This window comes from Rhodnius prolixus, unplaced genomic scaffold, assembly GCF_049639745.1.
Source record: "Rhodnius prolixus isolate KJV_2025 unplaced genomic scaffold, Rpr scaffold_20, whole genome shotgun sequence".
NCBI lineage: Eukaryota > Metazoa > Arthropoda > Insecta > Hemiptera > Reduviidae > Rhodnius > Rhodnius prolixus.
Genome location: NW_027411595.1, coordinates 374,742 through 392,751, shown reverse-complemented (window position 1 = coordinate 392,751; position 18,010 = coordinate 374,742). Strand labels below are relative to the sequence as shown.

The 18,010-nt window shown below is 36.7% G+C and overlaps 1 protein-coding gene across 1 annotated transcript in view; it reads left to right on the top strand.

Moving 5' to 3' along the window:
- Window positions 1-5,510: 5,510 nt before the first annotated feature.
- Window positions 5,511-18,010, top strand: part of LOC141451958 (uncharacterized) — a 338,906-nt gene continuing 326,406 nt past the window's right edge. The window contains exon 1 of the mRNA XM_074123774.1: window positions 5,511-5,896. Within this exon, the coding sequence (XP_073979875.1) occupies window positions 5,707-5,896 (190 nt within the window). The 5' untranslated portion in view covers window positions 5,511-5,706. The remainder of the gene's footprint in view (window positions 5,897-18,010) is intronic.

Genomic DNA, 18,010 nt, shown 5'->3' with positions numbered 1-18,010 from the left:
TAATTCGGCACTAAGAAAAAACGCGTTCAAAACAAATAATAAAATAATTTATTTTTTTGTGGATTTAAATACATATTCATGTTAAATCTATTTTTCTTTTTAAATGATATAATTTAATAATATTAACATTATTATTGTCAGTTTTAATAGATTTATTTAGTATGTTAGAATCTTGCATGGGTTAGAAAAGATAGATAAATTTATTTAGAAGGATATCTATTCTACGACAATTATATTTGCAAAATTTGGCGGCACACTTTTGAAATTTGGCGGCACACAAAAGTGCCGCGGCACAGTGGTTGAGAATCACTGGTCTAGATGCTTACTTCTAGAATAACACTCACTCTCCATTCCTACTTATAAATACATTCGCTTCACACATTCATCCCTCTATTATATCCAACTATTTACATAAACTACGGGAGTCCGAGGGTCACCCCGGTAGTGTTCATATCGTCTCCATATTAGTTGTCTTTTTAATGTGTTAAATTGTGAGTTTAAGCTTTAAAAATAGTATCAAACTGTAGAGAAAAGAGTGCTAGGGGTGACTGTTAAGTTATATTTGGAAAATAGCGAGTTGGTGCTTGGGAAAGTGTAATTATAAAATTATAAATTTATATAACTAAGTACAGTTAGTGCAGGTAAAAAGATATTTGGTGATTTTGGAGTAGTAGGGGTACCAGTAAAGTAGATAAGAATAAGTTATTGCTGATTATTGGTTAAATCATAATATATCAAAACAACAATATTACTGCTAACAAGTTACTGTATCACTTGGTTAAGGTCTAGGTCAATCAGCTGTAACTACCTGCTACTTATTAAATAATTATATTTTTAATTTAAAATGGATGAATCAAAACTTATAGAGCTTCTAACAAAATTTAAAGATGAAATTAAACAGGATGTGAACTTAAAATTTAAAGAGATGAGTAATTTGTTAGAAGAGAAGTTCACCCAATTAAAGAAAAGTGTGGAAGTACACGAGAATAAAATTTCTTTTTTGGAACGAGAGTGGAGAAGTAAGAATTTAATTATTTATGGTTTAAAAGAATTAAATACAGCCAGTTATTTTGCAACAGAATCTTATGTTATGAATTTTATTAAGGACAGTGTTAAAGTGAATATTAAGGAAGAAGAATTAGGTAAGAAGAATAGGCAAAAAAGATGAGAATAAATGTAGACCTATTTTGCTCAGAGTAACTACATTTAGGAAAAAATTTTGATACTAAAAAATAAAAAACAACTTAAAGGACAAGACATTTATATTTCTGAAGATTTTTCTTATGAAACTAGAGCTAAAAGAAAGGAATTATTTGAACCAATGGTAGAAGCTCGAAAGGCAGGAAAGACTGCTTATATCAGATATATAAACTTATCATTAAAGAGCCTTCAGATAAGTTCATCGGTAGTAAGAGAATGTTGGAATCTTCTCCGAAATTTCAGGAAGCAAATAAAAAAGAAAATAAAAGACATAAAACGGAAGTAAAACAGTTAGCTCGCTCATTTAGTACTAGGGATATATCACACTTTTTTAGAGATTCGGATGGGAGCACCTCTCAGTCTTCAAAGGGAAATAGGGGTAGGAAAAGAGAAGATTGAAGATTACTGGTAACTGGGTGCACTCGGCAACGGAACAATGGCAGTTTAGTATCAACATATAGCAATAATAAAGCCAAAATCTTCCATCAAGGCTGGTCACCGAGGAAGAGTCAGACCAATTCCTCCTGGACAGATAGACTTAAAATTAATCCTTCGTTAAATAAACACTCACAAAATAATAAAATGAAAAATAATGAATTCGTTTTGGGAACTTTAAACGTCAGGTCATTGATGTCAGAAGATAGAATGATAGAACTCGAAAATGCACTTAATGATTCCGATATAAAGATCCTAGGTCTGTCAGAAGTCAGAAGAAGAGGAGAAAAAATAATAGAAAGGAAAAATAATTACATATTTATGTATTGTAATGAAGAGTCTGGATCCAAGGGAGTGGGCTTTTTGGTCCACAACGATTTGAAGAGAAATTTTCAAGAGTTTAATGCAATTTCTAGCCGTATTACATCTATAAAACTAAAATTTAAAAATATATATCTAACTATCTTTCAAATTTACGCACCTACTAGCGTTGCAGAAGATGAGGAATGTGAAGCCTTCTATGAAGCCCTCTTGTTAGAGATATCCAAAATAAAAGTCAACTCGACGAATTTATTGATAGTTATGGGGGATTTCAATAGCCAAATAGGGTTTAGGGAGCCCGGAGAAGAAAAATCGGAGAAGAAAATGTCATGGGACCTTATGGCTATGGTATCCGCAACAAGAGGGGATACAGAATGCTGGAGTTTTGCCAATCGTCGAATTTAAGAATTATGAATACGTTTTTCAAAAAAAGAAGAGGTAAAAAATGGACCTGGGTTTCTCCTAACGAAAATTCTAGAAACGAAATAGATTTTATCACCTCCTCAAATAATTCAATATTCAAGGATGTCGAAGCTATGAGTAAATTTAATTTTCAAACAGATCATAGATTGGTTAAGGCAGTTATTAATATTAATAGGAAGCAACTATTTAAAAGCAGAAAGGTGCCAAAACTTGAACTGATATCAAAAGAAATGTTCTGTGAAATAGTGGAAAATGACATGGTGAATTTAACCTTGCATTTAGAAGATTTCTCAATGCAGGAGTTATATGGCAAGATAGAGGAAAAAATTAAATATGCAGCTGTTAATTCATCAACTGGTGGCCCAGATAAGAATGAAGGAAAGAATAGCGAAGGAACGAAAAAATTAATTGAAAAAAGGGAAAAATTAAAAAGAATAAAGAAAAAGTCAAAGAATGAGAAACTTGAATATAATTTATTGTGCAAACAAGTAAAGTATAAAATTCGTAGGGATATTTGTGACTATGAAAATAAAATAGTGGAAAATTTACTAGAAAATGAGATGGCAATGAAAAAAGCAAGACGTTTTATAGCTCCCGGAAGAACACTAATACCAGCAATAAAAAATGAAGAAAGTAAAAGATGTGGCGACAGGGATAGTATGGTAATGTTAGCAACGAGATTTTATCAAATTCTGTATGATGACCAGCTGGAACATGACAGGAAGAAAGTAAAGGATCTCCCGAAGTCCCAGATCCCACCAGTTTTGGCATCTGAAGTCAATTATATTATAAACTGTTTAAAAAGTGGCAAAGCAACTGGCAGAGATAAAATTTCAAATGATTTAATAAAGTTCTCCAGCGGTTCACTGGTACCTATACTGACCAAACTCTTTAATAAAATTATAGCGGAAGAGAAAATACCAAAACAATGGAAATTGTCTGACATCATTTTGTTGTATAAAATAGGCGACCTCTCAAATATTAATAATTATAGACCTATAAGTTTAACAGCTTCAATTGGGAAGATTTTCGGAAAACTAATTGAATCCCGGATTAAAGGAAGTCTAGAAGGACAGCAGCCAGCAGAACAAGCCGGTTTCAGAAGTGGCTATTCCACGATTGATCATCTTCATACAATAAATCAAATCCTCGAAAAAGCAAAAGAGTATGAGAAGATCATTTACATGGCCTTCATTGATTATAAAAAAGCTTTTGACCTGGTAAAGCATGAGTTTCTTTTTCGAAGTTTGATTAACCAGGGCATTGATAATAATATTGTTGAACTTATAAAAGATTGGTACGAGGGAAGCCAGGCGAGAATTGTAATGGACAAAATTGGACCAGATTTCGCTGTTAGGAGAGGAGTCAAACAAGGCGATCCTTTATCGCCCATATTGTTTAACTGCGCGCTGGAAGAGGTTTTTCCTACTTTGGACTGGGGTAATATAGGAGTGAAAATAAATGGGGTATTTTTGTCAAATCTACGTTTTGCAGATGACGTTGTCCTCTTTTCAGAATCGGAGCAGGAACTTTCAGAGATGATAACATCATTGAATGAGGCAGGTAAAGAGGCTGGTCTTACGATCAATGAAGGAAAAACTGTGCTAATGACAAATAGTAATAACGCTGGTACCATTCTCCTGGAAGGCAAGAGACTGAGGTGGGTCGAAAGCACTGTGTATCTTGGGCAGCTCCTCTCATTTCACAATGGCACCTTAAAAGAAGTAAACCGTCGCATTAGTATAGCTTGGAAGAAATACTGGTCTCTCAAATTTGTTTTTAAAAGTGCTATGAGAACAGAATTGAAGTCCCGAGTTTTTGATTCCTGTATTCTTCTATGCTTGTTGTATGGTGCACAGGTGTGGGCCACGTCGGGAAAAATTCAAAACAGGCTTAAGGTGACTCAGCGCTCAATGGAAAGAAGTATGCTTAATATTACGAGAAAAGACAGAATTAAAAATGAACTTATAAGGGAAAAAACTCGATTGTCTGATGTGGTGGAAGCGGCGTTGAAGATAAAGTGGAAATGGGCTGGGCATGTGGCAAGGATGAAGGAAGACAGATGGGCGAAGAGAGTAACTGAATGGATTCCTTTGGATAGCATTCGGAGAAAAGGTAGACCGCTCTCGAGATGGAAGAATGCTGTAACGGGACTCTGTGGAACATTGTGGCAAAGAAGTGCCCAAAACAAGAAGGGATGGCAAAATCTAGGAGAGGCCTTTGCCCTCAGATGGGCCTAGTTACCAGATTTCAATTTGTATAGAAAAGTATATGTGTATAGAAAAGTGTATGTGTATAGAAAGGTATATATTTGTATAGAAGTCACATTTTATTTTATTTTATTACGTAATTTTCAATCAACCTTTTCTTTGTACTTCTTGTATATATTATTTGTATTTTTTCTGGGAACAATAAAGGCTATTATTATTATTATTATTATTACATAAACTACAGCTAATGGATGGATCAGTACTCTATATTCCTGCCATCCTTATAGCTTAACCGAAATTGAAATTACGTAATCCTCTAATCATTTTCTTGCATTCATTCTAATCGGCTGTAACTTTTAAATACTTACAAATTTCTTTGCTAGCTCTGCTATAGATTTAAGCACATAGATGTTGGTGGAGAATATTGTGGCTTCGTAGCGAAATGATGCATGTATATGTTGTCAAACATTCGTTTCCTTTGACTACATAACGTGGACATATCATTATTATATGTTTGAAATCCTCCTCCACATTGCAATCTACGCAAAGAGAAGAGGACCTTTTGTTGATCCTGTGAAGATACGATCCGCACACCGCGTGGTTTGCTCATTTATTAGTGGCAGTTTCCTTGAACCATGGTTGTCTAGGTAACTGATCTGCCATACTTTTATAGAATCTCCCTTTATTACCATTACTGTAATCTGTCTGTCATTTTTTTTAGTGCTGCTTTTGCAATTACACATTGATATCGGTGTGTGGTAATTTATAATTAGCCATTTCCCCACTATTGGTGGCTTCCTTTGCAAGTTTTTCAACTATTTCATTTTCTTTTATACCACAATGACCCCTTACCCACAAAAAATTAATGCAGACCCCCTTCTCTTTAAAGATGACTATTATTTCTATAATCTCTGCGATAATATGATTCATTCCTGCAGACTGGTTGTGTGTATGTGATAATTTACACAACGCACTCTGGATGTCACTAATAATGGTATATTTCTTCTTTGACAACGAATAAATATACTCTTTCTTTTCCACCAGGCTTACCAACCTACCTATTATTTTTCTTTTCAACTCATAACGAATTCTTAAGATAATACTTATTGCATTGCAGATGATGTGCCCACTAAATGAGGAAATAGATGACCGAGAAAATCCGCATATGATCGATGAGTGTAATCTGGCCAGCAAATACCTTCAATGGTATAATCTTATGGCTCTAGAGCATCTGGACTCCTTACGAAGCCAAAATTCTGAAGCATTTCAAGCTGAATTTATTCCCGATTGGAGTATCGATAAAGAAGGTTTGTGTTGTTATTTTACATATTAAATTAGCTTGGGTTAAGAAAATAAAAGCAGGATAGCGAGATAAAGGGTAAAATTGAGAGTTGAGAGATAAGCAATGTCAGTGCTTATTATTTATTTATAAATTGTTACTTGCTTATAATATTATAATTGCAGCAAGGGTTGACCTTAGCATTTACTGAAATAACTCCCTCCCCAAAAACGAAAACAACTTAAATAAATTTGCTTCAAATTTATTCAAATAATCTACGCAATCTCTACAGGATGTCCCTTATAATACCATCTTTCAGTTCTTTTTAGTCGCCCCAATTTTTTCGAAAAACCACTATTTTCGACTTTTCTAGATTTACGGTTAAATTCCATATTTCTGTAAACTCTTCTAACTTCTTTATCATATTTTTCATTTTAATTTAATAATAATTTAAATTCATAATTTAAATGGTTCATCTGTTATTAAAACTATGTCATCTGCAAACAAGAGCGTGTTAATTGTTATATTTCCTACTTTGAGACCTTCACCTAGAAATTCGGCTAAATCATTTATGTACACTGAAAACAACATAGGGCTTAATAAACAACCCTGTCTGACCCTGTCTGAAAGACTCTGATATGCCGTCTTTTAATCGCACATCTGCTTTTGTTTGTTCATACAAAGCTTTAATAATTTTTATAAATTTAGTTGAAACTTGAAGATTATAAAGTTTAATAAATAATGCATTCCGATCTATTGAATCAAATGCCGCCTTAAGATCTATGAAAAAACAATAAACCTTTTTATTCTTTAGTTCATTATAGTAGCTGATCAAATTAACTAATGTAAACAGATCCGTGGTGCAGTACCCCTTTCTAAAACCACACTCCCCTCATACAGTTGACCCCTACTCTCTAGACCTTCCGACAGCCTTTTGGCCAAAATTCCTGTAAATAATTTCATCACCTTGTCAATGAAAGATAATCCCCTGTAATTACTCACTATATTCTTATCACCCTTCTTATATAAAGGGAAAATTATAGCTGTTTTACAATCCGAAGGTATATTACAAGCTTCCATAAAATTGTTAAAAACTTTCACTATTAGTTCTAAAAAAGAATCACTGGCATTTTTATAAAATTCATACATAATTCTGTCCATACCGGGGGCCTTGTTGTTTTTAACTTTTCTGATTACATCCTTCAACTCTGACAGTTGAATTGGGGAATCTAAATACTCATCCTCTATACAAGGTTCGACAAAATTTATTTTTTCCGAAACAAGAGAAGGATTATATAGTAATTTAAAATAATCAACCCATTCTAGTGCTGAGATATCTGTTCCGCATTCGTATCTCCCTCCTTTGAATTTTCTGACTTGAGACCAAAGTGCTTTTGAATCTTTCGCATTAATAAAATTTTTCGCTATATTCACATAATATTCCTTCCTTTTGTTTAAGCAAAGTTTCTTAAAATGTATTGTAAAGTTTTTGTCCTTTTACTAAAAACTTCACAGTTACAACTAGTGCCTGCCACTAGTTAATTTAAATAGTATGTGGGTTTGATAAATAATAAAACTCGCTAAAGTTGTAAGTAATAACCTGATTTATTAACACTTGTAAGAGTGAACTATCTTGTTTTTCTTTTTATTTATTTTATTTTAGTTATCTTGTCGCGCTTTTTGTTTTTGAGGAAGGTTAAGGGAGGTTAGCACGCCATAAAAATATTGAATGTGCAAGATAACTTTGTATTATAAGGTAACTTTGTATTGTTGGACTAAAATAAAATTTTCTTTTATAGGAAAAATCGGTGAATAACAAAACCCAAACCCATTTACCACATTATAAATCGGTTTTTCGTCAACAAACATCCACAAGATGCAGCCAGTCTGAGTAAGAATTCGTTTTGAAGTTGGAGAAGAGAGGAATAATGTGGTGATTAGAGTGGCTTCTATTCGATTAATGTCTGAGGACACTACCTACGTTTTTCTCAGATCTGCATGAGGAGCTTTTTAGTATTGGTACTGTTACAACGGGTTGTACCTTTTAAATAAAACACTTTTATAACTAACCACGTGTATTCTAATAAAACACATTCAAGTTGCACGCTTCTCATCAACTCTATATATCTATTAACCTCTATAACTGTTACCATCGATACTACATCTCTTTCTTTCTAACAGAAATAAAACAAGTACAATAAACAAATAAAACCAAATACAATACAAATAAACAAATAAAACAAAATACTTTATGTCAATTGATAATCTTTAAACTTGTTAGGCATTGTGATATTTCTCTTCGGTCTCCTTGCTACATCCTCTGTAATTTTTGGTATCTCCTGCTCTTCGCTTTCTCTTTCTATTTCTCCTTCTTGCTGGTTATTCTGTATCACGTCTTGTGAGCTAATCTCATCATGCATCGCCTCATCCTGATCTTCCATCTTCTCTTTTTTGAACTGTTTAAAAAATGCTTTATTCCTCGTAAGACATGAACCGTCGGGAGATTCTACTGTTAGTAAAGGTCCCTTTTGTTCTATTACCTTGCATGGTCCCTTGTGATAGGTTGCCTGCGATTTATGAGTTTTGAAATCCCTCTTCCTTAGAACCAAATCCCCTTCTTTGAAACTGGATGGCAATGCACCTCTTCTTTCATCGGCATATTGTTTACCTTTCCATTTTTCCCATTTGTCCTTGTCTCTTACTTCTTCGTCTATTCTTATTTCCTTACTAATACTAGGATTTTTTTCTTTTAGATGTCGCTTGAAAAATAGTTCTGCTGGAGAAGCTCCCGTTGAAGAGTGAGGAGTAACTCTATACTGAAATAAATATTCTTGTATTAATCTTTCATAACTTGAATTATTAATTTCTGCAATTGAAATAATTTTGCCTATACATCTATTGCATCTTTCAGTTTGGCCATTAGCCTGTGGCCAATAGGGTGGCGTATAAAAAAGTTTTATATCATTTTTCTCACAAAATTCTTTGAAAACAACGCTGGTCAATTGCGTTCCATTATCCAGAGTAATGGAATCTGGAAATCCATACCTATGAAACATGCTTTCTAATTTTTCGATAACTCTATCTGGTTTAATGTTGGCCATGATTTCTACTTCTAGAAATCTACTATAATAATCTGTCACCACCAGCAAATATTTTCCGTTTATTAAAGGTCCTTTGAAATCTAAAGCAATTTGTTGCCAAGGCCCCTCTGGTAGTTCCCGTCTCTTCATTGGTTCTGGTTTCGGTTTGAGGCTGACCAACTGGCATTCATAGCATTCTGAAACTTTTCTTTCTACTTCGTTATCTATCTTTGGCCACCAAACCTTTACCCGTAATCTTTTTTTCATGGCTGACATTCCTGGATGCCCTTCATGTGCCAAATCTAAAATTTTTTTTCTCAACAACTTGGGAACTATAATTCGCGAACCTCTTAATAATAATCCACCATATTCACTTAGCTCATTTTTAATACATTCATACATTCTCAAGTCTTGACACCATTTACCTTCACAAAGGCATTCTTTTATTCTTGCTATTTCTTCATCCTTTCCTGATTCTTCCACCATTTCTTGCAATGATATAGCTTTGGGCATTGCAGCTGTAACTATTCCATATAGATAAGAACAGGTTCTCTTCTTAAAAGTCTCTTCCTCTTTGATTGGACAAAGTCTTGATAAAGGGTCTGCTAAATTATTTTTTCCTCTAATATATTTTACTTTGTAATTATAAGATTGTAATCTGAGCATCCACCTCTGAATTCGCGCACATGGTTTTGAAGTAGGCCCAAAAATTACCTGCAGCGGCTTATGATCTGTTAATAAATCAAATTTCCTTCCATATAAAAATGTATGGAATTTCTCCACTGCCCATACTAACGCTAAGGCCTCTTTCTCAGTTTGAGAGTATCTCTTCTCTTGATCACTCAAACTTTTACTTGCATAGCTTATTATTTGCTTTCCCTTGGAGCCCTCTTGCATGAGAACTGCTCCTAGACCTACGGGACTGGCGTCAGCCATCACTTCCGTGTAAGCGTTTGGATTGTAATAACCCAAGACTGTAGCATCCGCTAATCGTTTCTTCAATTCCTCAAAAGCTCTTTTTTGTTCAGGTCCAAATTTAAATACTACCTTTTGCTTTAGTAATCTTCTTAACGGTTCCGTTAAATGAGGAATAAATCTTCCCACAAATTGTACCAACCCTAGGAAACTTTTAACTTCACTTGCTGTTCTTGGTTCTCTAAAATTTTGCACCGCTTCTACTTTATTTTCCGCTGCTCTTATACCTTCTTCTGTTAGTTTGTGCCCTAAAAATACTACTTCCTTTTGAGAAAATTTGCATTTACTTTTATTTAACTCTAATCCATTTTCTTCTAATATTCTTAATACCTCTTTCACTCTATGTTCCAACTGCTTTTTATCTATGCCATAAATTAATATATCATCGATGCATACACCTACACCATCACAATTCCTGAGGATTTGTTCCATAATCTTCTGAAATTTCTCTGCAGCACAACTTAAACCCATTGGTAATCTTTTAAAACGATACATTCCTTTTGACGTTTGAAAAGTAGTGAGAGGTCTACTTTCCGGAGCTAATTCTACTTGATGATACGCATTTTTTAGATCCAACAGAGTATAAATCTTACTTCCAGTGAGCTGAGGTAGAAAATCATCAATAGTGGGAATAGGGTGTTTCTCAACTAATATAGCCTCATTGACTCTTCTGAAATCAACACACAAACGTATCTCCCCGTTTGGCTTAACTACTGGTACCAATGGTGAACTCCACGGTGAATATTCTTGTACTGGCTCAATTATGCCCATTTCTAATAACTCTTTTACTTTCTTCTCCACTTGCTTTCTGATGGACGCTGGCACTCTTCTATATGGTTGTTGTACTGGCTGCACATCCGGTTTCAACGGAATTGCCACCTGGGCCCCTTTAATTTTTTCTATTTCTCTTTTTTTTACACTTTTTATCTGAATAGCTTCAAGCCCTACTCTTAGTACTCCTAATTTCTGAGCTACCCTGCGCCCCAATAAAGGATCTCCCTTCTCCTTTACTATATAAATCCTCTCTTCTTCTCTTCTGTCCCTTATTCTTATTTCTACATCACAATATCCTAAAACAGTTAACGAGTTCCTTTGCCCATAAGGAAAAAGTCCACGCTGCTCTTTATTAACTTTACTAGCGTTGCGAAAGTTAACCCCTGAATGCTTTAAAAATGTCCATGCCACTTTATCAATGACACTCGTTCCTGCCCCTGAATCAATCAGCATTTGGAGCGGAACGCCTCCTACTGAACATTTTATAAATGGTTCATCATTCCCCTTTGCACTTAATCTAAACACCGACGAACCCGAATCTGATGAGGGTGCTTCTTTTGTTTGTACCTGACTTATATGTGGCTTTCTTTTCTTAAGCTGCGTGTGACACATCCCCGCAAAATGTCCCTTCATTTTACATTTGTTACAAATTTTGTCTCTAGCCGGACAACTGGGATCATTCCGAAAATGCCCTGCTCTTCCACACCTGTAACAAACATTTGTATTAATCTTGGAAGAAGTTTGTTTGTCCCTTCCCTTATAAAATTTCTTCTGCGGCCTTTTCATTATTACTCTACTACATTGAGCTTCTTCCCCATCTAGTGCCTTTGAGTGAATGGCCACAGCTTCGAAAGTTTTTGATAACTTCTCGATCTCTGTCAAAGTGATCTCTGATTTATGTAGAAATTCTCTCCTTAATTCACTTGAGTAACATGCTGATATCACCTGATCTTTAATTTGATCCTCTACCTGCTTTTGACAATCGCAATTTTGTGCCTGTTTACGCAACCTAGCAATAAAATTATTCATGTTTTCCTCTCTCTCTTGACGCATCCCTCTAAAAACATGACGCTCATATGTAACATTTACTTTCGGCTGAAAATGTTCCTCAAGTGCCTCAATGGCCATTTGATATTCTACTTTTTCCCTTTTTATTAATTCCTTGGCAGAAGCCGTTTCTGGAAGTGGCGGTAATTTTATCTTTTCTTCTGGCAAGCTAAAATATATATCCTGAACCGCCATGCCCGCACAATGAAGTAATAAAGCTTTTTGCCTACCTGGTTCAGTAATTCCTTTGGCATCAATAAATATTTGGAATGCCCTTTTCCATCGCTGCCATTGATTTCCAATATCTGGTTTTTCTAAATCTAAACAGGGTAATCCAGTATGCGAAAGATCCATGTTAACCTAACCCTACAACCAATAGTTCTATAAAAAAAATCACACCAGTTACTTTCTTTTTTTTCTTTTCCCAAATTTGATAATAATCCTCGTCGCCAATTGTTACAACGGGTTGTACCTTTTAAATAAAACACTTTTATAACTAACCACGTGTATTCTAATAAAACACATTCAAGTTGCACGCTTCTCATCAACTCTATATATCTAATAACCTCTATAACTGTTACCATCGATACTACAGGTACAGTTAAGAATGTATGTAAAACATTAATAAAGGTAGGTCAGTTTCGAAATATAATGGTTACGTTACCGTCTGAAATAGTTCCTTTATACTTGGATGATAATCTAAACTTCGTTTTTAGAAGTACTTATTTGGAAGAATTATCTATGGAACAAACATTAATTTCAGGAAAAAAGATACCAATAACAGCGGTCGAGAACCAAACAGAATTAATAAAAATTATTGAAAAACTGACTACAAAACTAGACGCTAAAGAAAATAAACAAGTAGATCTAACTCACATTCACAAACAGTTTATTTTGCAGAAATTCCTGGGAAAAGAAAATACCATCGAATGGATAACCCTTTTTGAAAAAGAATGTAATAGATGTGAAGTAACTACGGATCATACAAAAATACAAATTTTGCGACTATTTTTGGAACAAAACGCTGTAGAGTGGTACAGTTCAACATTGTGTAAATTGACATTAACTGGAGAATGGAAGGATTGGCGTGAATCTTTCATACAAACGTATGGTGATAAAAGTTGGCGATCCGTACATTACGCTTACACTTTTAGATTCATTAAGGGATCATTACTGGACTACGCATTGAAGAAAGAACGTTTATTGTTAGAAACAGAACCTAAAATGTCAGACAGGTCACGTATTAATCATATTGTTGTTGGGCTTCCGTTATATATCCAGGATCGTTTGGATAAAGAAGAGATTTTTTTTTTTTTTTTTTTTTTTTACACACACCGGATGGGCCGTTCCCGAGCTCTCGCTCATAACAGCCCAATGATTACACTTCATCCCCAATGATCCCGAAACAAGAATAGTTCCCAAGCAAGAATATATGTGGGAAGGGCACAACAAAGAACCCTTCCTAAATTATAAAGAATTTATGCTACCTTTGCAGAACAAGCCAACAACCTAACAAACTGCATCGCATTCATACTCATTCAAACAATAAATACATTCATACTTCACGCATGCAGACAAAATTCCTATCCTAATTGACCTCTCAGTACTCGATATTCCTGAGAGGCCCGCTAAAAACTCGACAACTACCCAATCTATGTCATTCAATCCACAGTCATCCAATAAATTACTACTAATATTCCCACTTTCACTCCGCCTACCCTCGAAAATCACCCCACAGTGTACCGCGTCTTAGAGCCTCTTCTGCAAACTGTTTAAAGGCATCATATGCACTAATATTTTCCAGCAACAGGGTTAGTGTATCATTATCAATGCAAACATGATAGCCTATTGCACTCCATAATTTTGCCCTGAGATCCTCATAACAGATGCACTCAAAAATAATATGTTCTGCGGTCTCTAATTCACCGCAACGACAGCAACCTTCACTTACCAAACCCATCTGATACCACTTTCCCTTAATTTGCCCATGGCCTGTCACTATCCTGGAGACCGCGTAAGAAAAATCTGTGGGGACTATTCTTCTACCCATTGTCGCATCCGGCAAAAACCTGTAGGTGGTCCTCCCCTTTTGAGAGTAAGACCAGCGAGATTTCCATTGCAGTAACAGATCCTGATCCAGTTGTTTCTTTTTTCATTCAGGAGCCAGATTCTGAAATCATTTCCTATTTCTCCTTCTGGTAATGGTTCCAACGAATGTCCCCCCAAACTTACTGTTTTCCCTCTCCTTAAAAACTATAATAGGGCCGATCTCACTACTTCCAGGTCAAGTGGAAGACATCCCGTCAAAACCTGTAGAGCCTCAGTTGATGTCGTACGGCTAAAATTACCCATCAACAACAGCATGGCTCTCTGTATTGCCATGGTATGAGTCCTAAAAACCGAGCTGCTAACCTTATGCGCTCAAACAGAGCAGCAGTATAATACCTGCGATAGTAAGATGCTTCTATACATTATTTTAACTGTTTTTTTCTTTAATCCCCAATCTTTCCTCGTAACTCGTCTAAGTTGGACGATTAAGTTTTTAGATTTCCTTCTTATATCCTTTATGTGGGGGACAAAACTTAGGCTACTATCTAGCGTAATACCCAAGTATCTGACCTGCCGGACCCATTTCAATCGATGACCACTAAAGCGAACAACCGGCTGTCTAGTTGGGGCTAGCTTGCCTTTGAATAAAACTGCTGCTGTTTTATCATGAGAAATTTGCAATTTATTAGCTGAGCACCACGCGGACAACATCGTCATTGCGATAGAAGCATTCGATTCCAATTGAGTCCGACTGTTCCCACCTATCACCAACACTAGGTCATCGGCGTAAGCAATTTTCCTTACTGTACCGGGGATTTCAAAGGCAAGTAAGCCATCCAAAACAAAATTCCAGAACACAGGACCTGAAATTGAGCCTTGCGGACAACCACGAGTTAATATCTTTGACACCTCTTTAAAGCTAGACCTAACAAGCACTGTTCTCTCCTTCAAAAATGACTGTACTAACCTAAATAAATTCGTAGGGCAAGACATCAATCTGAGGCGCTCGAGAATACTTTCCCACCAAAGATTGTCAAACGCGCCTGTGATATCAACGAAAATTCCGGCGACATACCTTAAGTCACTATCATGAGAACTAATCAGTGAGTGTATTGCATCCTCCGTACACCTTCCCAACTTAAATCCATATTGGGTCTCCTGTGATAATCCTTTTCTCTCATATAGATTAGTCAATTTTCCGATGTACAGACGTTCCAATAGCTTCCCTAACACAGATAGTAAACAAATTGGGCGGTAAGATTTCGGATCATCTATTGGTTTATCTCGGCCTTTCAATAATAATCGTAGTTCCCCCGACTTCCAGCACTCCGGAAAATGACCTTCCTTAAGACAACTGTTATAGGTACTCATCAGAACGACAGGACACAGTGACCATATTCTCCTAATCATGTCCATAGTAATCCTATCCATACCAGGGGCAGCTCGGCATCTTTGGCGGGCTAACGCTACCTCCACATCCAGCTAGGAGAAATCTTCTTGGTTAATATCATTAGCAAATTCATTATTTAACCGCCTTATCACAGATTGAGCAGCAGTATCTTCGATATCATCTGGCACCAAGGTTGCCAATAATTTTTCCACTGTTTCCTCCCAACTCACGGTCATACGTTCGTCATTTACTTTAATTGAGGACAGTATTGTTTCTTGAGGTACTTTGACAACTAGCTTGTGAACCAGACCCCAAGGAGAGCTGTTTCCTTCTAACCTGACTAAGTCCCGCCAGCTCCTCTCCTTTGCTTGTTTAATCGCCGACTTATAAACATTCCTCTTAACTCGGAAGTCATTCCAAGCGATTTGAGATATTCTACTATCATTATCACGGCGCCTCAGCCTTTGAAACTTCTTGCGAGCTTTATTGGCCTCTCTACGTAGTTTATTTAATTCTGCCGACCACCATGGCACCCCTCCTACTAACTTCCGTCTTAATGGGATTGAACATGAAGCAGCCATACTAATCACTTCAGTAATACGTCTCGCCTTTCCTTCCGCTGACAAAGTCAAGAATTCTGGGAGTTTTCTTTTTTGAATGCTTCTTTAATGCGTGCATCAAATACTTCCCAGTTCGCTTTCTTAATAAGAAAATGATCCAAGCCTGCTAGTCTTCTACTCTTATCATAATCATTCGCATCCAGGACAATGCATCTGTGATCACTAAAACACCATTCAGGCTGAATATGCCAAGACCAATTTAACCGTATTGCTGCGGAGGAAACAACCGTAACGTCGATATTAGACTCTCCAGCATGAGAAGAAAAAGTGTAATATGGCGAAACCTCATTGATAACCTGCAGCCTATGTTCAAAAATAAAATCCTCAAGTCGCTGACCAGGATCATCCGATTCATCGCTGAACCAAAGCGGAGAACGTGCGTTAGCATCTGTTCCAATTAAAACAGGTTTACCCCGTAATGCTCTTAATACCTGGTCAAGGCGATAAAGAAAACTTTCATTTGATATACTGTAACGGCAGTACAACGTAATTACATACAGATTCCCGAAATCTCCATGTATCTGCGCACACACCATGTACTGGTCAGAAAACTGAGGAAGCTGCAGAACACCCAGTTCAGGATTGCATATTACAATTGCGGACCAAGGAGTATCTGTGCCCGGTCCGGCCAATATTCTAAAAGGCGGCCCAAATCCAGCAACGCGGCCACCTACCGTGTAAGGTTCCTGCATTAAGAATACATCAATCGCAGCTTCTCTCACCTTTTGATACAACTGTTGACTGACAGAGGCCGATTTCTGACAATTGATCTGAACTACCCGTAATCTACCCCGTAACCCCATAGTCAATCCTGTTTATTTGTCGTTCCACGGCACCTTGATATGCAGAGCAGTCTCTACTCGTAATACTGTGATTATAAGGTTTCTTAGCCCTTTTACATAGAATGCACGCTGGAGCACTTTCTAAACTCTTACAATCTTTAGCCTCATGGCCTTCCATCGCACAATGCCCGCAGGCTATAATGGATTGCTTACAAGCAGTCGCAATGTGTCCATACATCTGACACTTGAAGCATCTACGAACCCCTACAAAATCCTGTATTCGGCACGAACGCCACTCAATATAAAGCCTTTCTTTTTGCCGTAGAATCTTTCTAACATCAGGAGAAACCTCCGCTACCCAATTTAATAATTTGATCATCCGTGCGAGGACCCACACGAAATTTCAAACGAAAGTTGTCTCTGAAATTTTCTACACTCTTCAATTCCTCATTTTGCTCTAGGACCGCTTCCACCACATTCTCCTCAGATAAAGCCCTGTCAACGTCGTAAATTACTACCCTAGGTCCACGCCGTCCCGGAACGTCTACTTTGAAACCTTTTTCCTTCAAGATTTTACTTTCCACCAAGCGTTTAACATCATCCTGGGTAGCCGCCTCAACCACAATCCCTCCGCCCGCAGATTTGCGGATGTTATTTATATGAAGCTTCTCATCCTTTAGCTTAATTAGCTTCACTAGCTCTTCTTTTGTATTTTCGACTCCAGCTGATGGCCGTACAACAGCCACAATTTTCACCGGTCGAACAACTCGCTTACCCACACTGATTTTTGGTACATCTAAAGTACCCGCTGCCTCTGCATACGACTTCTTGATGATCCCTGTGTCCTGAAAGCCTCTAGCCAATAAAGAGATTGCCTCTCTTGTTGATGCTGCCTCTTCTGCTCTCAGTCGTTGCTCATTTATTAACTGTTCCTTAATGTCGATAACAACCTTTTCCATTGATTCAATCCAAAATTCTGTGTTTTTTACCGCTGTAATATCTGCCTCTAATTTTAAGAATGCACCAACAGAATCTTTTACCAGTTCAACCAGCGATCCAACCTTTGTCAACACAAATTCTGTCACTACTGATCCTGCCTTTTTGCCCGATTGGCTGAAGAAATTCACTAGCTCTCTCTGAATACCAATTGATTCAGAAACTAACATCAGCATGCTTGGCTTATTTAGTGGATCCTCTCCCAATTGAGGGGAACTACGAGAACCTCTCAACCTCTTACTGCCTTTCCTTGGAGTTACCCACTCCCCAATCACTTCACTACCAGGGACGTTAGCCCTGCCTGTTCCAGACTTACCACTTTCCTCAATACTCAAACCTTCCGCCAACAACTCCTTTTTTAAAGATTTATTAGAACTCATAATTTTATTTATCCCAAATACATGCAGGCTATCCGCCAGGGTATACCCT